Genomic DNA, 21,652 nt, shown 5'->3' with positions numbered 1-21,652 from the left:
TTAAATCAGACTAACCCAGGGTGGGAGGGGAGCCTATGGAAGGCACAGAAAGTGAAATGTGGTCACTGCCATTTCACTAACCTGGCAGGAGAAAGCAAAGGCCATGCTGAGAAGATTGGGACTAGATGTCCGATGGTTGGAAGGATGGTTATATCTATTGTTTATTAATTTTGTGAGTATATATGTGGCAGAGAGCTATTCTGAGGTCTTTTTTTTTTCCCCTTTTTTTTGGGGGGGGGGACACAGTGCTGGGGATTTGACCTCACAAATGCTAGGCAACCATGCTACCCACTGAACTATATACCCAGCCCTTTTTTATTTTTATGGTGAAGCAAAGTCTCTAAGCTGCACAGGCTAAGCTTGAACTTGTAGATCCTTCTGCCTCAGCCTCCCAAGTAGCAATGAGGTCTTTTGAGGGGGATAATAGAGTTGGTTGGATAACTACTTTTCCTAGTTATAAAACTTTAATGAAATGATCATTCTAGGAAATATGGACAACATAGAAATGTACAAATAAGATAAAAATTATATATCTGTATCCCTTCCTTTGAAGAGAATCTGTTAACATGCTATAGTTTTATATTTTTGTCATGCAGCCATGGATAATCAGTCCGTTTTCAAATAATTTTGTCATGTTGCCCTTGAGTTATTGAATCATATACATACTATTTGACCTAACTTTTTTTTGGTGCTGGGAATTGAACTCAGGACCTTGTGTTTGCTATTTAAGTGCTGTGCCACTGAGCTATCTCCCTGGCCCCATGTACATACTCTGTGACTTGTCAAATATTATCATAGTATTACTGTAGCAGAATAGAATAAATCACAAAATTAGGTATTCTTTGGGTCAGAGTGAGAGTTGGGCCTTGAGGACAGTTTTAAGGGGATGGATGATCATTGGAGTAGTGACTTACTTTATTTTTATACTTCACAAGGATAAATATGTTAACATTGTTTTGGCCAAATGCTGGGAACGCAGTAGTATTTGTTATTATAACTTAAAAGGAGGAAGAACTCATCATACATGTTCTGTGTTATGTATTTACTACCATTAAAATTCTATGTTTAATAAAAAGGTAGACATTGACTTTGAAGATAACCAAATGCACTTGCCACTCTTGTTACTTCTCATATAAAATTATAAAATCATTGTGGATCATTTTAATAATTTGGCCACATGTGTTCATACTGTCTACATTTAAAACCTTTTAATGCTTGTATATGTGATACTTTTAGGGACTTCCTTGATGGAAATGTTGAGAGTCTTATGACAGAACTAGAAATAGAAAAATCCCTTAAACACCATGAGGACATTGTAGATGAAATTGAGTGTATAGAGAAGACCCTTTTGAAACGTCGCTCAGAGCTCAGGGAAGCTGACCGACTCCTGGCAGAGGCTGAGTGTGAACTTGCGTGCACGAAAGAGAAGGTATGACCTGTTGTGGTTTGGGGCGTGGGCTCACAGCAGGCGAGGGAGCTTCCTGATGTCTGCCTGAAGGGTTACAAAGGGAGCAGGTAGTAAGAGCACAGTCAGCCAAGTCAGAGAGTTCCAGCCTGGACTCTGCTAGTTAAGGGGCTCTGAGAATTTGGGCAAGTCATTCAAGCTTTGTTTTTCTCATATGTAAACTCAGGCTAAGAATGTGTAGGTTGTTTAGTATGAATTAATTGAAGTAGCATATTTAATACTATTAAAGTTAGTTTGTTCCCAGCACACTCTACTTTCTTATCCATTTTTTGTTTTCTTTTTAATTTGAGCTCTGCTGTGGTTTTTTTGAAATTGGCTCTCACTGTGTAGTGCAGGCTGACCTTGAACTCAGGGTTATGTAGCCCAGGCTGGCCTCAAACTCATGGTGATCCTCCTGCCTTAGCCTCCCAAGTGCTGGGACTATCGGCCTGCACCCACCACAGCAGCCTCTGCTGTGTTTTAAAATAAGGCCAATTGGATTCTTATGAAGCTACCATGAACAAGTCTTAATTTTTCTCTTCCAGTTATAATGGAGATAATGATACGAAATATCATTGGTCTGATAATAGTATTCCTTAGACTACAATATAGAAGAAAGTAGGAGAGGAAATGGAGCTTCCCTGTATTGATCCCCTATTTGGCAACATACGGTCATTTATAAATGCCACTTTAACATCCATGACAACGCTGTAAGATGGTGTTAGCTTAGGCTGTTAACAGGCCCATAGTCATAAGTTGAAGTACTGCCTATCCTAGAGCATTTTTATATGAGAATGCCAGGATGAAAAATGTCCCTTAGCCACGTGGAACCCCTCCGGAACTACTATTTTTATGTTGATATCTCAACTTAAATCTATTTAATAGAAACCTGTTGCCCAAGAACTGAAGTGAGTGGTTTTAGTTCCTAAAGAAATTCTGTGAGTGATGACTTTAACAGAAATAATTCCTTCTGTTATCACATGTTAGATTACTGTGAGAGAGAACAGGTGTTAGTGGGAAAAAAAACTATCACTGGAGAAGAGCAAATGGATGGCATTGGTAGTAGGTACAGGTAGTAAATGAAGCAGTACTGAGAAGTTCTTTGTTCTTAATCTTCCCAGAATGACTCAGGAGGCAGCGTGGTAAGAGGAGGAGAGAGGAAGTAGGCTTATTTTGTAAGAAATGTGGCACACAGATTAGAGCCTGACACAGGAGGAGACAAAGGCTACTTAGCGGTGTGACCTGTGTAGTGCCGAGTGAGTTCTGTCCAGTGCTTTGCTGATTACTGACACGAAGCCAGCTATCTGACATAGAGTGAAGTCTGGGGAAGTTCCTAGCTCTTTGGGAGCTTGCGAGCCCTTTTGTATCTACATTGGGTATTTAATGGTCAATATTTAATTTAACGTAAAGACTCTGACTGTAGTACAGAGCTTCAGTTGTAGGGCTGAAGGTGAGTCAGTGCTCAGCCAAGTGCAGACCAAACTCTTACTTCTGGACCTTCTGATGACATTGTTGTAAGCCTCTTATTTTAGGCAGAAAAAGAAACCAAGCTGATTTTTTAAGTGTTTTTGCTGAATCTTGTATAGAAAGATTTTTAAATACTTCAGAGGTATTTAATATTTGTGTTTCTTAACCATAATTAAATCAGATAATATAATGAGTTTTCACTTAATTGATAATATCAGAGTACAGTAAGAATCTGTGGTAAAATCACTTCATTGTCAACTGGGTACTTTTAATGTAATCAAACGGCAGTAGTCTTATGGACCACGTGCAGTCTCACCATCTTCAAATGACTGTGCGTAGCTGTTTATCTGTTTTTGGTGATGCAGATATAGTTTTATATAGTTATCTCCTGGTGCTTATACAATTTCAAACTCATTTTCCTTGGCCAGTATGTTATTAACATTCCTGTTAATGTTGCTCCTTTGTCACTTTATTATTTTCAAGTCCCTACAGTATTCTATGGTGTTGATGCACTACCACTTAATCTTTTTCAGTTTTATGTCATTTCAGGACATTTCTATGTAGTAGTGCTTCACTTCTGAATTATTTTCTAAGAGGTGAAGGGTCAAAGTGAATGTTTTCCAGAAGAGTTGTACGAGTTTATATTGCCAGTAGATGGGAGTGACTATTGTAGCTGAATTGCTTTTACTGACCATTTCTTTTCTAGACAGAAAATGCTGTTGAAAAGTTCACTGACACCAAGAAAACTTTATTGCAAACCCAGTCTGATACTGAAGAGTTAGAAAGGAGAGCTCAGGAAACTGCTGTTAACCTTGTGAAAGCCGATCAGCAGCTGAGGTAGGTGCAATCCCCAAGCCACTGAGGCCTGTGGTGAGATGACTGGGAAGTGTGGTTCCAGGAGGGTAAGAATTAGTTTATGATATAGAATGCATCTTGCTGAATTTCAAGGGCCAGGGGAAAACAAAGCGCTATGTTTCAGATTGCTCCAGGCTGATGCAAAGAATTTGGAGGAGCACAAAGTCAAACAAGAAGAAATCTTGGAAGAAATAAACAAAGTGATAGCAGCAAAAGAAACAGACTTCCAGAGTTTAAACAAGAAGAAGGAAAAACTGATGGAAGAGTAAGTAAGGCCTCTGTGTGCTGCAAAGGGATGATGCTAGAAGACTTCTCTGAGGCTCAGTGTCCCTGAGTGTCTCCTTAAGTACTGCTGGTGCTTTGCAGGCTTCAGAACTTGCAAAGAGATGTTGAGACAGCCGAACGCAATGAGGATCACCACCTCCACGTCTTAAAAGAATCTGAGACCCTCCTTCAGGCCAAAAGATCCGAGCTAGAAAAGCTGAAAGGCCAGGTATAGCAATAAAGGCCTGTAAAGACAGGCTGTATTGTTTTAAAACCTACTTTATTTTGTGATGATAAAAGTAATACGTATTTGATTGTAGAAAAGATTGGAAAATACAAAATAAAGAACAAATGAGGCTATCATAGTAAAACCTAAATTTGAATCTCACCTTAGTACAATATATATTGTCCAGCTTTCTGTCACTATGAGAAATCCTGAAACGATCAGCATTTAAAGAGAAAAGGTTTAAAGCCAGTCATGGTGGCAAACACCTGTAATTCCAGCATTTGGGAGCCTGAGGCAGGAAGATTGCTGAGTTCGAGGCCAGCCTGAACTATGCAGCAAGACCATGTCTCAAAGGAAAAAAGAGAGTGAGACAAAAGTTTAGCTGGGTGCTGGTGGCACACATCTATAATCCCAGGTAGTCAGGAGGCTGAAGCAGGAGGATGACAAGTTTGAACCCAGTATGGGCAACTCAGCAAGAACCTGTCTGAAAAAATAAAAAGGGCTAGGAATGTAGCTCAGTGGTAGAGCACCATCTGGGTTCAGTCTCTAGCACCAGAGACAGAAATAGAGGTGGAGTGGGGAGAAAGGAGAGATGGAAGGAAGGAGGGAAGAAAAGAAGAGAGAAAGGAGGGGGAGGGGTTCGTGTTGGCTTACAGTTGTGGAGGTTTCGGTCTGTGATCACTTGGCCTATTGCTCTGGGCCCGTGGTGGCACATAATGGCAAGAGTGTGTGGTGAGCAAAAGTGCTCACTGCATGGCTGGGAAATGAGAGAGAGAGGAAGGCTCAGGGTCCCATCACGTCCTTCAAGGGGCTGCCACTGACTGAAGCTCCCCCCACAGTGCCCCTCCCAACAGTCCTGCTGGGGGCTAAGCACTCACACATAAGCCTTTGGCGGCCACTTAGGACTCAAACTGTAGCAACTCCTGAGTAAAAGAGGTGAGGTTTAAGAAACTTTATCTCTAAGATCACGTCTGTTGAATGTGTTGATAAATACTTACATATTTAGTCTAAACCAAAGTATGAAAGTGGCCATCTGAGTATTTTGCTTTCTTCCTTTCACATGTTTATATTTCTTGTTTTGTCTGCAAACAAATATGTATTGTCCTTAAAATTGAAATTTTAAAATTTAAAATAATGAATGAATTAAAAAATCTCTGCCTAACTTCTTTTGCTAAGGTTGTTTTCAAGTGGAGTAAGGTATAGATACGAAAGTTCTTTGAAAACCAGAGGGGTGATCACTATTATCATATTGCTGTTCTTGCTGTGATTTGAGGGATGTTTATAGTGTATAAGCTCAAGGTCTTTACTAGGCATTTCATGCTTGTACCTTGTTCTTGTGCTGGGTGTTAGCCTCTGACTGCCCCGAAATTGTTTACTTTACCTTGTAAATCTGTAACCTCCAGGCTAGCACTGAAGAGGCCTTATCAGACTTTGCATTCTTCCCTTTTCAGGTGACAAGTCAACAGCTGGAGATGGCTATCCTGGACAGAGAGCTAGGGCACAAAAAGGAGGAGCTGCATCTACTGCAAGAAAGCATGGTCCAGGCAAAAGCTGACCTCCAAGAAGCTCTGCAGCTGGGAGAAACAGAAGTAGCTGAGAAATGCAGTCACATTAGGGTATGTGTCTTAGTAGGTTGTCTTAAGAGTCCTAGGACAATGTATACTTACTGTAAAGCATTGCCTTTGGCGTTCTGAGCTTCACCTTCTTTGAGTGCCGTTTGATCCATGTTACATGGCCTTGCTATCTGCGGCTGTTACGTGGCGCTCCCCTCAGACTTTCCTGGATATACCCAAGATTTTCCTGCCTCTTGCCCTTTTTTCATTCCATTTCCTCTCCAAGAAGTCCCTTTAGCCCCATCACTAGCCACATTCTACCTATTTCTCATGGCCTAGCTACCTGCCACCTCTGCTAAGAAGACTTCTCTGACTCCTTCATTTGCTGCCCTAAGGTTAGTGGCATTCTGTCTGCATGTTTCCTAGAGCATCTTAGCTTTCCTAATGGTGTTCATGTTCTCTGCCTTGCCTCTGCCTGGGGTATTAAACCCCTTGAGGTACCATGTCTCAGTCCGCCTTTTTTCTCTATGACATATTGCCCTGTAAATAGTAAATGTTAAGTGTACATTTAAATGAAGACAATGTTATTGCTTCTTTTATACAGAAATATATTGGTGCAAAATATAAACCTGTTCTTGTAAAAAAAAAAAAAGCAAAAATGAACTTGTTACAAATTAGCAGTTTTATGAAATGAGACAATAACCCAATTGATTTTAAAGGAATTTCCATTCATAGTTTCATAAGGAGGATGCCTTTTTCTTTTTAACCACAGGAAGTAAAATCGCTTCTTGAAGAACTGAGTTTTCAGAAAGGAGAACTGAATGTCCACATTAGTGAAAAGAAAACTCAGCTTACACTTGTAAAGCAGGAAATTGAGAAAGAGGAAGAAAATCTTCAGGTAGTTTTAAGGCAAATGTCTAAACACAAAACTGGTAAGTTTAAAGGAAAACAATCATATGAAGTTTGAGATTGAAAATGTATGTATTATGGGTTATAGAAAAAGGTAAATGACCAGATAAAGTTCTTTGGAAGTTTAACCTTTCTGCCACTGAATGTCATGTTTATTTAGAAGCAAAATAATCATTTTATGGCTGCTCGGAGTGTGCTGGTGGAAGGCTACGTAGGTGCTGTGCAGTGAAGTGCAAACGGGAACACTAACGCTGGCTTTCCAGCCCTGAGATTCCCATCTGTCAGACTAGTGAGCCCAGCTCTACTCGAGAGGGTGAACCTTTGTGTATATCACAGCAGTATTGATGGTACAGTTTGGAAGCAGATTACCAGAATAACGGTGTATTTTTAACACTTAATGACACGGAAAAATGCTCATGAAAAGAGTGAAAAAAATCGATAAAAATCAAATGCGACGTATAGCTCAGTTTTAAAAGATGTGTAAGTGTGTGTGTACATTCCTCAAGGAAATACTTCAAGTATTAAAGCCATGATCTTTACCTCTGGGATAATAATGTATTTTTATTCTTTCTTTTATGCTATTTTTATATTTTCTAGATGTTCTACAGTAAGCAAATACTTTTATAATTAGAAAAGTTAATATTTAAATATCTGTATTTCAAAGGTGAAACGTATGATTTAAATCTCATTCTATATTTTAAAGTTTTTCCTGTTTTTATTAATTTTTATCTATGTGAAATGTACTTAGTTTATTCTTTTATGTGGAGGTAAATGCTTTTAGAATGTAGTCTTCACTAAATGTTTTTGTTAAAATGTTTTAACAAATTAGCAGTACTTTTAGTTTTTTTTTTTTCATTAAAAATACTACCAGCAGCGTTTATTCAAACACATTTTTTTTTAATTATCTGTTGTTTCTTCTCAGTCAGTAGTAGTATTTGTTTCATTTTATTAATGTTTCATTTAATAGCATGGACTATACTTTGTTTCTGTCTGTTAGAATTAAAGAACATTCTTGACATGTTGCAACTTGAGAACAATGAGCTACAAGGTTTGAAGCTACAACGTGACCAAAAGGCGTCGGAGCTAGAGAAGACTCAGGTTCAAGTGCTAGAGGTAACGAACAGAGCCCCTGTACCCTTAGCAACCTGCAGTCCTTCCCTTTCAGCATATTTGAGCCCTCTTCTGTCTGATTTAGGAGAAACTGGAGTTAGAGAATTTGCAGCAGACAGCAGAGCAACAGAGAGGGGAAATAGAATGGCAGAAGCAGCTGCTGGAGAGACACAAACGGGAAATAGCACAAATGACTGCTGAGATGCAAGCGTTGCAGTCATGTGTTGAGTGTTTGAGCAAAGAAAAGGAAGATCTCCAACAGAAATGTGACAGTTGGGAAGAGAAGTTGTCACAGAGCAAACGGTGAGAGCAAGAACAAATGAGCTTGGGGGATCACTTTAGAAAATTAGAACATAGAGAAAAGGGGGGAAACTACTCTGCAAATTTGCTGTCATAATATAATTGTCCAGTAGCATTTTTTGTGACTTTCCTTCTAGCTGCCCCCTCAAATAATCTGTCGTGGCTTTTTAATTTGAGGTAGTAGCGTGGTGGAAATAAATGGAGAGATAGACCTTATTATGGATAGGAAGACAGTATTATTAAGATTTCATTCTCAAAATTATCTATAGGTTCAAAGTAATTACAATCAAAATCCCAATAGGCTTTTTAAAAAGAAATTAACAAGTTAATTCTAAAGTTTATGTGGAAATGCAGAGGACTTAGAAGAGATGCAACAGTTTTTTAGATATAACACCAAAACAACTTCGAACAAGAAAAATATTTAGGGTTAACACTACCTGATTTCAGGACTTTTATAAAGCTGGGGGTGATGGCACACACCTGTAATCCCAGCACTTGAGAGGCTGAGGCAGGAGCATTGCTATGAGTTCAAGGGCAGCCTGAACTACATAATGACAGCCTGTGTCAAAAAAATAAATGAAAATAAAAATACTTTATAAAATAGTTCGGCAGTTACTTAAAATACAGACATATACAAACCAGAGACTCTGATCATTCCATTCCTAGCTATGTACACAAAAGAATGAACACGTATTTCTATACAGATTTTATAGCACTATTATGTGACTCCCAAATGTCCATAAGTGAATAGGGAGTGGCATCTGTACCATGGGATATTACTCGACAACAACAAGGGAGTGAAGTGTTGATACACACAACAAGGCTGCATCTCGTGGTAATTGTGCTGAGTGAAAGGGCCTTACTCTGCCTCCCTGTGTGTGGATAAGATGCGTGCTCATGCCTCTCTGACTTGGGGAAATCCTGCTGGACACAGGGTTGTGTTTTGCTTTTTCACCTGTCGTGAGTCAGCAGTCCATGTGTATCACTCAGATTTTTGAAATCCTGAATGTTACCCATGTCTTTACTGATTTTATAAAACTTCAGTTTAATGAATTCTTTTTTGATTTTGTTGTTTAAATCTCTCTTTTAGAATGCTGGTAAGATATGTTTTGAATATCCAGGGTCTTACATACTAAGAATTGTGATCATTCAAACTCCCCACAACTGCACGTTGTGAAAGGGTACCACTGTTCCTCAGTCATGCCTTGCTGCGCTTAAATATTTATATTTGACATTCAGATTTATTCTGTGTGGTAGAGTTTTAGCAGCTACAGAAGAAAACAGCAAAATGGAGCAGTCAAACTTAGCAAAGTTGGAATCGGGTGTCAAGCAGGTGCAGCAGGAGCTAGAGCAACTGAACAGAGACAAGCGCTCCCTGTGTAATGACATTTCAGCACTGCAGCAGCAGCTACACGGTATGAAGTAGCAAAACTGGAAAACGTGACTTATTTTCCCTTTGTTAGAGTCTTTAACTATTTGATTGTTCTTATTACAGAATTCCTTCAAATGATCATGGGGTTTCTTTCTGAAATCAGATTGTGGTAGCTGGGGATGTAGCTCAGTGGTAAAGGTATGAGAACTGGGTTGAATCCCAGCAGTACAAAGACAGACCAGTTAGATTGTGGTAATGATGGTACAACTCTGAATATCCTGAAAGTCTTCGAGCCACACACTTTAATTAGGACATACATGAAATGTGAATTCTATCTCAATTTAAAAAGTGAATTCATGTCCTTAGAGAACAGTTTAAAAGCAACAAAAGAGATGAAATAAAATTACTGTTGACCTCACCCTTCAGAGATACTTCTTATAACAATTTAAATATCCTCTCAGATTTTTCCTAGCATGTGTGTGTGCATGTGTGTGTGAGAGAAAGAGAGAGGGTTATCAGATCTTAGTAAATATTCATGATTTATGTAGGAAAAGCTGCTGTATAATATAGCTAATAATATACGTCTTGAGCCTTTATTGTGTCCTACACATATTCCATTTTTTCATTCAACTCTTGTAACATTTTTATGAGCTAGAGACTTATTTTACTCATCTACAGACGAGGAATCCGAGGCTCAGTTTTCTTGTGACTTGCTCGAGGTTGCAACTAGTAGTTGCCATTTCCATCAGTGGTATAGACAGTTCCTATTTTTAGTCTAACGTGTGTACCTCTCCAGAATTATTAGCTGTGAATTTCTTAGTAAGAGGTTTTGAATATGAAAATCTTTTAAAAACTTGGGCTCCAAATCTCGGTTGTACCTGTAACTCTTTGGCCTTTAATAAGATATGTGGCACTGTCATTCATTTAATTAAGTTTAAATTCACTTTTGTTGTATCCGTTAGGGGGCGTGGAAAGCTGGCATGTATTTTTTTATATATATGTATGTATCTATTTTACGAAAATTATGTTTCTGTAGAAAAACGAAAGGCATTAAATTCACTACAGAAGGAACTGGCTAATGTTCAAGACCATTTGAACCTAGCAAAACAGGTACGGTTAAGAAGTATAATCTTTTCTTAATACCCTGAAGGCATGTATGTAGACAGTTGGTTGACATAATGAAAAAAATCAAGAAGTTTGTTCCCTTTCACACCAGCAGACCCCCATAGGGACAGCAAATAATTTTGGTACAGAGCAATGGTTTTCTAATTTATTTTAGCCCTGGAATTCTTGACTAAAACAATTGTACTCAAAGCTAGTAAGGTGGTGCCAGACCAGAGCCCAGCAGCAGTTCACTAGCAGCTCCTTGTGACTTGAGGGACCAGAGAGCCCGCCTTTTCTCCATGGCGCAGGTGGGGCCTCCAGCCTGGGCTTAGATTTCATTACTCGTTTAGTTGCAGAGTCAAATGCTGAGTAAAGCAGATGCTTGACCCTTGTATTTCTGAGAATCTTCCTAAAAGTAACTCACTGTTATCCTGTGAGAACAGTGCTATAATTTGAATTTCAAAGAACATCAGGCAAATTCTGGGCCTGTTTCTACTATGTACGTTAGAAGTGAAATTAAACATCTACGTTCTCTTCCTTTTACCTTTAAGATTCTGTGTTTCTAAGACATAAAAAACAAAACTTTAAGTAGTCTTCTAAAAATCCTATGAAGGTTCTTAGGAATATTTTCTGAGTTAGAAAATGGTTAACTCTTTCAAAAATATTTAATTTATGTTCCTTAAAGAGATATTTGTTATTTTTGTAGCTTTTTGAACCAGTGTAAATATTTCATATAGTAACAAAATTGTGACATTAGGTTCATTTTCAATAAGAAGTAAGCCTTGTTTATAGTTTTTATTTTTCTGAAGAATCCTATGAGATTCTTCAGAATCTGGGTGTGGTGGCACATGCTTGTAATCCCAGCACTTGGGAGGCTGAGGCAGGAGAATCATTGAGATGATTTGAGACCAGCCTGGGCTACAAAGTGAGCTCAAGGCCAGCCTGAACTGCATAGTGAGACCCTGGCTCAAAAAGACAAAAAAAAAAAAGAATCCTATGAATATTGAATTATTCCCATCTCAATGATAAGGCAGCTAAAGCTGAGAGAAACTGAGTCTTTTGCTGGGGTTTTGCCATCTTATTTTTTAGGCACTAAAAAAGAAAAGTAGTAATTGACTCTGGACCGATATAGAATTGTTATGCTTCTCATTTTATCAGACATAGTAGGTACTGGATTGGCACTGGTCACCCCTAGTAAAGTTAGCTTTCTAAATAATTGCAATTTGTTCTTCCCGCTAAAGGACCTGCTTCATACCAGCAAGCGCCAGGATATACTGCTTAGCGAGCAGAGCAGGCTCCAGAAGGACATCAGTGAGTGGACAGAGAGGTTTGAAGGCTGTCAAAAAGAAATGGAGACAAAACAGCAACAACTTCAAGTGCTTCAGAATGAAATAGAAGAAAACAAGCTCAAACTAGACCAGCAGGAAATGGTACTACACATTTTTGATTGAAAGGAACTATTCTGTTATTTGTGTGAGCTTTTTCTCTGTGGTAAAAAGTTGCTGAGAAATATCCCTCAAAGAACCATGTGTCTTTTAACTGCCTGTGTAATCAGGGGTGGTTTTCATACCAGCTGTGGGACTTTCGGGATTCATTTAAAGAGCTGTTAAAGTCACAGGACACAGCCTTATAAAGCAACTTAGTGGCTGTGTGCCATTTACTGCTTGCATCCTCTCCTCCTGTGCTGGCCAGGTGGCTTAACAGCCCCTGCTTGGTCCCTTCTGCAAAGGACCTCTCTCTCTTTCCCTCCCCTGTCCCTTTTCCCTCTCACCTTTCCCTTCCCTCTTATGTTGAGCTGGAATCTGCCCTGTGTTCTTCTGGTACACCATGTTTGTTACTTTATGACGAAGGCTACTCTTTATTAAGAATTTTCAGAGACTTCAAAAAGAGACTGAAAGTGAGGAAAAAAAATTAGAAGCCAATAAAGTGATACTGAAGAAGGAGCAGCAGCAGCTGGAAAAAGAGTTAAGGGACCAGAAAAACAAACTGGACCAGGTGCTCACAGAGGTGTCAGTGGCTGAAGGTCGTGTCAGGACTCTGCAGGAAGAGGAGCGGTGGGGTGAGACCCTGGAGGAGTCGCTCTCCCAAGCTCGTACGTGTTCTGAAACGTCGCTCTGGGGTGCGGTTGCTTTGCTGGTTGTATTGTAAAGGATAAGGGAAACCCAAGCCCTGGCCAGAGCCTAGGAAGGACGAGGGAGAAACAAGGGGAGAGAGCCCTGTGAGAGAAGAGGAGACAGGCTCAGGAAGGCAAGAGGGACTTCAGTCTTTTTGGAGAAGGTATTTGATTCTGTAGTAGACCAGCAACTCTTTAGTTTATTGCATTGCCTCCTTTGGGAACATTAACTCAAGAAGGTAGAACAATAAGGCAAAGAAGTACCAGAAGATACTCTACATTATTTATGAGCATTAGTAAGAATGATCCATTTTGTTCCTGTGAGTCAAAAAACACTATGAACAATTCTGTCTCTGTCCCTAGTTCACGTAATGAATGCTACCAAAATGCAGACTTTTGTCTGAGTCAGTTTGCTGTCTCTTGAGCCACAGATAAATGAAGTCAACGTGAAAATGCAGGGCAAATGATCAGCAATAAATGACTTTTCTTCCTTAGTCTGTAGGGGTTCAATAATACACAGAGATTGTTGTGCATCTGAAAGAGATGTTCCTCCTTTTTCCCTTTGAACTCCAGATACATCCAGACCCAGTCATTTCATAGAATGAAACTGAACAAATAAACTGAGTTCTGGCAGTGGCAGAGGGGTTGAAAAGTACAGTCTGGCCAGGGTGCTATTCTAAATAGGGTGATATGAAAAAATCTTTTTTAAATGTCACTTTCATTATAAGCATTTTTACTGAGTAGTCACTGTGTCCCAGGTGTTTGCATGTGTGATTCCAAAAATATGCTCAACTGTGAGATAGCTCAAAATCCTGCGCTGCTTCTGCCACACCATCGGTGTGCCTCCCTCTTGTATCACAATCAAGCCTTGTAGAAAACATTTCAGCGGTCCATTCTGTGTTCCCTGCAACTCAGGGTGGGCACTGTACTTGGTCTCACTCAAAGGAAAGATAGTTGCTGTCCGTTACATGGGTCTGGCCCTCTGGGAACCAGGTGCTTCAAAGGTTTCTTTAGCTGGGTTTTTCCTAGGCCTTTGCAGTGGTCGCGGTAGGCTTGTGAGACTCAGTAGTAAGGAAAGCACCAGAACCAGTGGCTGTCACCATTTCACAGTCAGCCCACAAAGGAAGGGACGCTCTGCCCACAGTCATCCCACGGCCTCTGGCCAAACTAACTAAAAATGCTGGTTTCAGAGCGGCAGCTTTCAGAGCGGGAGCAGCAATTAATGGAAAAGTCAAGTGAGCTGCTGGCTCTCCAGAAAGAGACGGACTCTATGAGGGCACACTTCAGCCTCCTGCAGAACCAGTTCTTGAACGAAAGAAAGAAATCTGAGAAGCAGGTGGCCAGCCTAAAGGAAGCCCTGAAGATCCAGCGGAGCCAGCTAGAGCAAAACCTGCTTGTGAGTACAAGCCACCTTAGCAGTCTTGTCTCTGAGGAAATGATACGTTTAAAATTTTAAACTGCACCACCACCTCATTGTAGAGAAAGTCAAGTAACCCATCAGCTTGGCTCCTAACGCCCCTGTTGCTGGTGGTGTATTTCTGAGTAATTCATTCCTGAAACCCAGGGTAAGTTTTACCTGAGACCCAGCTGCAGCCCCAGAAGTGCTCTGGCTGCTGGCTGGGAGATGTTCCAAGACACGCAGAGCGGGGAGTGCTTGCTGCTCTGTGCCCCACGACAGTGCAGAGGTGTTGGAGAGCGTGGTAGACATCTTCCCACAGCCACAGGCAGTGCTCACAAGATTTTCTCATCCAGGCCTTTGCACTCAGCATTAGCTTTAATCATTATCCTAAAACCAGAAAGCTAAGTGTACCATGCTTTTAACCTGAAATAAACTGGGGAGAGGATAATCAGTTCATCTCTGTCTGTGTGGCACTTATGGCGGGGGGAGGCATGCGAGCACAGTGGGCTGGCATAGGTTAGGTTCTGTTATGTCAGAAACAGGAGCCAGACCTCAGGCAAGGGAAAAAATGGTCCTGGGGAAAAGTAATATCGCGTAGTATAATCAGGTGGCGAGCATAAACCAGGTCATGCGTGGTCTCTGCCCTGTGCTCTCTGGAAGGATTAATGGAGCCTTGTGCGAAAGGGATTTGTAAACACATGTTTCCCAGAGTGATATACTTACTATTACTGATGGAGAAAATGATTGTGAAGATAGAATATAATGTCTAAAACTTCATCCTCCAAATAATTCTATAATGGTGGCTATTATTTTACCCATTTTACAAACAATTAATGTAGCTCAGAAAGGGAAAGTAACTTATTATCAAAGGTAATGCCCCAGATCTGGGATTCAGACTTTGGTCTAAGAGAATCTGACGTGTATATACTCCCAGCTGCTGCACCTGCTCCCAGAAAGGAGGTAGATTTACCCCCAACTTTACAGCCAGAAAAGCTAAGGCCCAGGCAGGAAGTGAAGTTATAGGCCTAGGAAGTATGTAAGCCAGCAATAATCTCTGCCTGTGGGATGGGAGAGTCATTTTCCGCTTCTGTGCTAGGAGCAAAAGCAGGAGAACAGCTGCATGCAGAAGGAAATGGCAACAATCGAACAGGTGGCCCAGGACAACCATGAGCGGGCCAGGCACCTGATGAAGGAGCTCAGCCAGATGCAGCACGAGTACCTGGAGCTCAAGAAGCAGGTGTGTGCTGGGAGGGCCTCCCGGCCTCCGCCAGGAGGGGTCAGTAAGCACTCATCCCCTCAGGGCTCAGGCAGGTTGTATTGTTTTCAGATATCTTTTAGGAGGAATATTTCTTTAGGGAAATGGTGAAAAGGCTGATTATATAAGAATGTTCTTCAGTGCTTGGACATGGTGGTGCACACTTGTGATCCCAGCACTCTGAAAAGCTGAGGCAGGAGGATTGCAAATTTGCGCCCACCTGGGCATCTTAGTGTCTTAACGAGACCCTATTAAAGTAAAATACAAAAAAATGGGCTGGGGATGTAGCTCAGTGCAAAGACCCTGGGTTCAATCCCCAGTAACCACCAAAAAAAAGTTATTTCAGTTAAATCTATTTTATCGTTCTTAAGCTTAGAAGTATCCCTCCTGAATAAAAATGTATTTCTTTAAAATTCTAAGTTCAGCAAGCTTTTTAATGTTAATTTTTGAAGTAAAAACATGATAATTTTTTAGCATAAAATTTTATTGTGCCCCACCAGCTGATAATGCCAGCACTATGGGAAGCTAGGGCAGGAGGACTGCAACACAAGCGCAGTCTGGGCAACTTATCAATGTATAGGAAGACCCTATCTCAAAAAATGTCTATAGATGCAGGTGTGTGGAGATCCTAGGTTCAATCTCTGGTACCAGACAGAAATCATGGCCAACAGAACTATGATAAAATGTTAGATTTTATGTCAGAAATAGGTCTATAGGAGCCAAACCTCCAGGCAAGGGAAAAAATGGTCCTGGGGAAAACTTTGAAATCATGTAGTGTAATCAGGTGGAGAGCATAAACCAGCGCCTGGTTGGTCTCCAATCCAGTCCTAGGTGCTTTCAGTGTTCTTCAGCCAGTGTTGGTGTGTGAGTCATCCCAGAACTCCAGTGGAGCTGCTGTGGCCACTGGGCTGGCCTGCTATACTTTGTTTCTTGGACTACCCCATGTGGCCATTCCTGTTTCATTTGTGCTGTCAGCATTCCCATTCTCCCACATACCCTTACCCTCTGAGTCAAGAAAATGAGGTCTTTTTAAAAAGTTCTTTAAAACCCACGAGCTCTTATTGCCTCTAGATGCCTCTAGAGCAATTCGCAGTTCAGTAGATAGGAACCTAGTATCATCACTAAAGCTCTTTAGGAGGCGAGCCACGTAAAGAAGTCTTAAACCCAGCCAGTGGCACTTTAGGAAACCTCTAGACTAGGCTACCAGATTCTTCCCTACAGAATGAAAGCACTGACCAGGCCAATTGTTCAGTCCCTTCCAGGGTTCACCTTTGTAATCCAGATCACTTAGGACTTTGGTCAGTTCATGGTGCTTTTCTTTTGGGGCTTCATTTGATACTGTTGGCTAGCTACCACTAAGGTGCGTCATACAAATTCTCAGCTTATGCTTCTGAGCAGAAGGTAGTATTTCCATGTCCAAGTGAGGTAACAGAAGATGAGAAATTAATCTAACTTGCCCTGAGTCAGTAGTGGTGAGCCGGGGACACACAGAGCACACCCAGCTGTTTATTATCACTAAGTTGTAAAAGGCTCGCTGTCATGGCCCTAAGTCATACTGTAAATGTATACTGGGGATGAGCGAACAGCTCATTAAACAGCTCAATTTTAAGTTAAATGCTAAACCTTGCCTTATGGTGTTTGACACTGTTTAGATGGCAAACCAAAACGATCTGGAAAGAAGACAAATGGAAATCACTGATGCAATGAGGACACTTAAGTGTGAGGTTAAAGATGAAATCAGAACCAGCCTGAGGAATCTCAACCAGTTTCTTCCAGAACTACCAGCAGATCTAGCAGGTGTTTTAGAAAGAAATGAAAACCTAGGAGAATTGGAAAGCTTGAAAGAGAACTTTCCATTCACTCTGAATGACAGACCTTTTGAAGAAAAACTGAACTTTTCCCAAGTTCGTATGATGGTAAGGGTTTATCCTGCTACTCCCTGGGCTTCCTAAAAGGGTGCTTTAGTTCTCACTTCCTCAGGTTAAGCAAAAAGCAGATTGGGGGTGCCAGGGTAAGAGGAAGGGAAGGTTGGTTGGTTCCCACTAATGGTACTTGGTGATTTATTGATGTCTCTCTTTTCTTTCTGGGAAAGGATGAGCACTGGCGTGGAGAAGCGCTCCGAGAGAAACTGCGTCACCGTGAAGATCGACTCAAGGTTGCTTTTTTTTTTTAAAAAAAAAAAAAAAAAAAAACCAACCAGTGTGAGCTTCTTAGCACTTTAAGAGAATGAAGATATTTCTTAAATTCTTGGGCTGCTTTCACACATTCTTCAATTTTATAGATCACATGATAGAAGCTCAAAGAAGTTGACATCACACAACTAGTAAATGGCATGTTCAAAATTATGAATTCTAGGGGCTGGGTATTTAGCTCAGTAGCACAGCGCCTGCCTGGCAAGCATTAGGTCATGAGTTCGATTCCTGGTACCAGAAAAAAAACCAAAATTATGAATTCTAGAGGTGAGGGTGTAGCTCAGGGGTAGGGTACTTGAGACGTGGCTTTGATCCCCATCATCATACACACACACACACATTCTGATGTTGAGTCTAGTGTTCTTTAACCTTTGTGATGGTGCTTTGTATCTCAACTAAAACTGACAGGACGCAAGTACTTGGGACAGGAAATAGACACACAGTGATAAAACAATTACATCATAAATCAGTGGCTGGGGAAAAGATTAGGAATACTAGCAAAATAGGCTTGAGCATCAGGTAAGGAACTGTTTGGCTCAGAACACATCAAGTTTGAAAACCCTGTAAGACATCCAAGAAAGATTGACCCATAGACGGCTGAGAATGAGCCTAGAATTTAGGGATTGGTGTTGACCTAAAGGTTGGAGGTTTAAGAGAGGAGGTGGGAATTGAATTATGTGAGTGAGGGAGAATGAGAAAGGACAAGCTTCATCCTTGCGGTGTGGCTACTTTTGTGAGTGGGCAGGGAACACCAAACTCGTAAGCCTTGTTACAGTAGGAAAAACGGGCTTGAGTACAAGGCCTAGTTAATAACAAATGATAAAAGTGTGTATGCAGAGTATCTGTCCTTCCCTAGCACTTCTAGGACTTCTTTCCATTTTTTTTAAGGACTAAAGCATTTTTTATTTCCTTAATTGGAGTCAGATTTGCCTATCAAATATTAAACATGAAGAAGCTGATTAATAATTCTAGTACATTGCTTCTGTGCAAAACTTTAGTTACTGTGGTGTTTTTCAGGCCCAGCTTCGACACTGTATGTCCAAGCAAGCGGAAGTATTAATCAGAGGAAAGCAGCAGACAGAGGGCACTTTACATAGTTTGAGGAGACAAGTGGATGCTTTAGGGGAACTGGTCACCAGCACCTCTCTCGATTCAACGTCATCACCTAGTCTGTCTCAGATGGAGTCTTCTCTTGCAGAGGACTCTCAACTTGGACCAAGTCAGGTAAGAGGAAACCCTTCAAGAGTTTAAAATGTTATATGGGGAGTCCTTTTAAAGCAGGGTATATAATCTAGGTAAGACTAGATGCCACCTTCAGCTTTGGAAAACTTATCTTAGCAAAGACTTTTTGTGATCCTTGGGAAAACTGAAATCACCTGGCTCATAGATGTAAAAATGGAGAAGCTCAGATGGCTGAGAAAGTAGGCTAAAACTGGTCATTTGGTGATCTGGTTGTCAGGGTGTAGTTGATTCTATGTCATGTCCTCAACTTCTACGTATCCTTATTTTCTACTTGGTCAGTATAAAGAGCTTAGTCCTGTGAGATCAGTTTGAGTCAAAGTCTGCGTCTTGGGGAAAGATGACTGACAATTCCTACTGCTGTTTTGCAGCAGAAAGTTTGAATGCATGTATGTCTTTTAGTCCAGAGTCAGTAAGAAGTGGAATGAGGAACATGATACACTATGGAGCTGGTACACAGTTAACACAATATTATTAATAGCTTCCATTTTTGAGTGTCTACTGTGTGTGCATGCTAAAAAGTTTACATGTAACATTCCATCTTTGTATCCTGGAAAGTTCACATTATTTATTATATAAACCGTATAAAGTAGTACGTGACTTGGTTATATACATAGCACAGGGCAAATTCAGGACTTACCGATTTGGCCACAGGGAACATTCAAGGTCACTTGTGTCTAATATAGGCCCAAGGTGGGGGTGACTTACCTAGGTCACACAGTGATTCAGCAGCACAGCCAAGATTAAATATGATTACCTTCATGCCCCGAGCCTCAGAGCAGGCTTCAGTCGGTATGACAGCACCAGCCACTGAGGCAGGTGGGTTGTGGAGCCAAGACAGCAAAGAGCTGTGAGAGCAGAGTGTATGTAGGTTTAAGAGCAGCGTTATTGATCAGCTCAAGATGCAGTCTAGGTTCAGGTGCTCTAAAGGAAAAAAATAACAAGAGACATTGGAGGTACAGCGGGTAGGGGGCAAGGTTAAAATTGTCTACAAGTCTGGGATTGTAATCCAAGCGTAAACCAGGTTGGAGATGGATGCTGACTGTTGAGCCTAACATTTCCCTTTCAGAGCTCGTTCCATGTTCTGCAAGGTGCATCAGAACCACCATTCAGTTACCGACACTGATGGCCGCCAACAGGTTCCTGCTCACAGGGTATGAGTTACAGAGATCTTGACTGGCACTAAGCTAGAAGAGCTTGAATTCTAAGCCTTATGAAAATAACCTTTGGCCTCATTTTGTTGTGATTCACCTTAAAACCATTTGGGGAGCTAGGGATGAGGCTTAGGGATGGGTAGCTAGCATGTGCAAGGCTCTGGGGTCATTCCCCAGCACCACCACTCCCCCATAATCCAAATATGTACCTATTTATGTATCAGCCACTGTGCCGTCACTTTTTGTTAAAGCTGTTTTCAGTATTAACTCACCTTATCTTTCTGTCTTACTGTAGGTAAATGGTTCAGCCAGGATGAGGAATTGTCTCAAATACATCCATCTGAGGAAATATCTTCTCTACTACCTCTGCAACTTCCTACTGGGAATGCCCTTGAGTGTGTAGCAAGATACAGTGAACCATGCTGCTCAAAGTCCACAGTAGTTCACTGCGTCTATACCACTAATGTGAAGGTTTTTACAAGTCACTTGTACATAGAGAAATAATTGTACATAATTTAAACCAGGGACTTAGGAGGCTTTTTTTTTAAAACATTGGAATTTAATAGCCAGTGCTGATTCGGACTGCATTACTTGAATCTATGCAGTTAAGTCTATTTTCAAAGAAAAAGAATGTCCTTAACTGAAAAAGCCCTTCTTCATTTAGTGTCAAGATTATTTTTGTAATTTATTTAAAATCTATTTTTTGTATGAAAATAAAAGATACAATCAACTTCTCTGTCACGACTTCTCATTTCATAGATCATTCTGTAGTAAAGCCAACTTATCTTAATTCCAAGAAAATAACAGATGATTCCCATCTTTTAACCTGGAGTTTGAAATAGATTTTACCACCAATGAACATTTCATGATTCAGAGATGTGTTATAAAACCACATTTCAGATGCTTTCCCTTGGCCAAAAGTACAAATTCTTCAGAGAAATTAGGAAAACTTTGGAGACTGTGCTCAATGATCAATTCACATTAAATATTTAGACTGTTAAACTACTATATACTACTATTTAAAAAAAAAAAAAACTACAATTACTGTGGTCTGTACATTTTTTTAAAAAAACAGTAATTACTATCACAGCTGTGTGGTAATAATTCAATCATTCCCAAGAAGGAAATATGTAATAGAGATGATTTAAAAATATTCCCAAGAACTGCCTTCTAGGCCACTGGACTACTTTTGAGCCATAACCAGCACTGAACATCACAACACAGGGGCACAGTGGATTAACCCCTCTCCGTTTGTGTCCTTAAAAAGTTATTTGGTTAGAACTGAACCACTGAGATACAGGATAATTACAATAAAGACTACAGACATGACATGCAGCTTACTAAGTGCTGTATTATTTATGGAAGTTACCTATTTCCGAAACAAATTGTGTATTTACATTTGCCTTTATTTCACTTTCCCATGTCTTACCAAGATATTTAAAGCCCTGGCATATTCACAATGATGTTAAGGACACACTTTTACAGGCCTATGCTGAATGAGGGTAAAATATCTTCTCTAAACTGCCGTATAAACCCTTTATACTCCCACATGAACAAGAATGGAAAGGATCTGGTCTTCTATTCAAGGTGAGTGAACTGAACAATTCATCTGTTTAACAAAAAAAAACTAGATGTATGAACAAAAAAGTTCTCAAACTTTATGGAATTAGATAAATGAGATAATGAATACAGTATA

At 40.4% G+C, this 21,652-nt stretch overlaps 1 protein-coding gene across 1 annotated transcript in view; it reads left to right on the top strand.

Annotated features, from left to right (window-relative positions):
• The window catches only part of Cntrl (centriolin), a 77,942-nt gene extending 57,256 nt beyond the window's left edge, over positions 1 to 20,686 (top strand). Inside the window, exons 26-44 of the mRNA XM_005382575.2 lie at positions 1,237 to 1,429; positions 3,618 to 3,748; positions 3,891 to 4,031; positions 4,133 to 4,259; positions 5,708 to 5,872; positions 6,582 to 6,741; positions 7,716 to 7,831; positions 7,914 to 8,131; positions 9,386 to 9,543; positions 10,537 to 10,610; positions 11,846 to 12,034; positions 12,471 to 12,696; positions 13,908 to 14,113; positions 15,213 to 15,353; positions 17,024 to 17,287; positions 17,464 to 17,526; positions 18,581 to 18,787; positions 19,872 to 19,956; positions 20,252 to 20,686. Coding sequence (XP_005382632.1) covers positions 1,237 to 1,429; positions 3,618 to 3,748; positions 3,891 to 4,031; positions 4,133 to 4,259; positions 5,708 to 5,872; positions 6,582 to 6,741; positions 7,716 to 7,831; positions 7,914 to 8,131; positions 9,386 to 9,543; positions 10,537 to 10,610; positions 11,846 to 12,034; positions 12,471 to 12,696; positions 13,908 to 14,113; positions 15,213 to 15,353; positions 17,024 to 17,287; positions 17,464 to 17,526; positions 18,581 to 18,787; positions 19,872 to 19,928 — 2,836 coding nt within the window. The 3' untranslated portion in view covers positions 19,929 to 19,956; positions 20,252 to 20,686. The remainder of the gene's footprint in view (positions 1 to 1,236; positions 1,430 to 3,617; positions 3,749 to 3,890; positions 4,032 to 4,132; positions 4,260 to 5,707; positions 5,873 to 6,581; positions 6,742 to 7,715; positions 7,832 to 7,913; positions 8,132 to 9,385; positions 9,544 to 10,536; positions 10,611 to 11,845; positions 12,035 to 12,470; positions 12,697 to 13,907; positions 14,114 to 15,212; positions 15,354 to 17,023; positions 17,288 to 17,463; positions 17,527 to 18,580; positions 18,788 to 19,871; positions 19,957 to 20,251) is intronic.
• Positions 20,687 to 21,652: the final 966 nt, after the last annotated feature.

The sequence above is a fragment of the Chinchilla lanigera genome, unplaced genomic scaffold, assembly GCF_000276665.1.
Source record: "Chinchilla lanigera isolate Chin_1 unplaced genomic scaffold, ChiLan1.0 scaffold00018, whole genome shotgun sequence".
In the NCBI taxonomy this organism is placed as follows: domain Eukaryota; kingdom Metazoa; phylum Chordata; class Mammalia; order Rodentia; family Chinchillidae; genus Chinchilla; species Chinchilla lanigera.
Note: the sequence above shows the minus strand (reverse complement) of the source record. Positions and strands in the feature narration are given on the sequence as shown.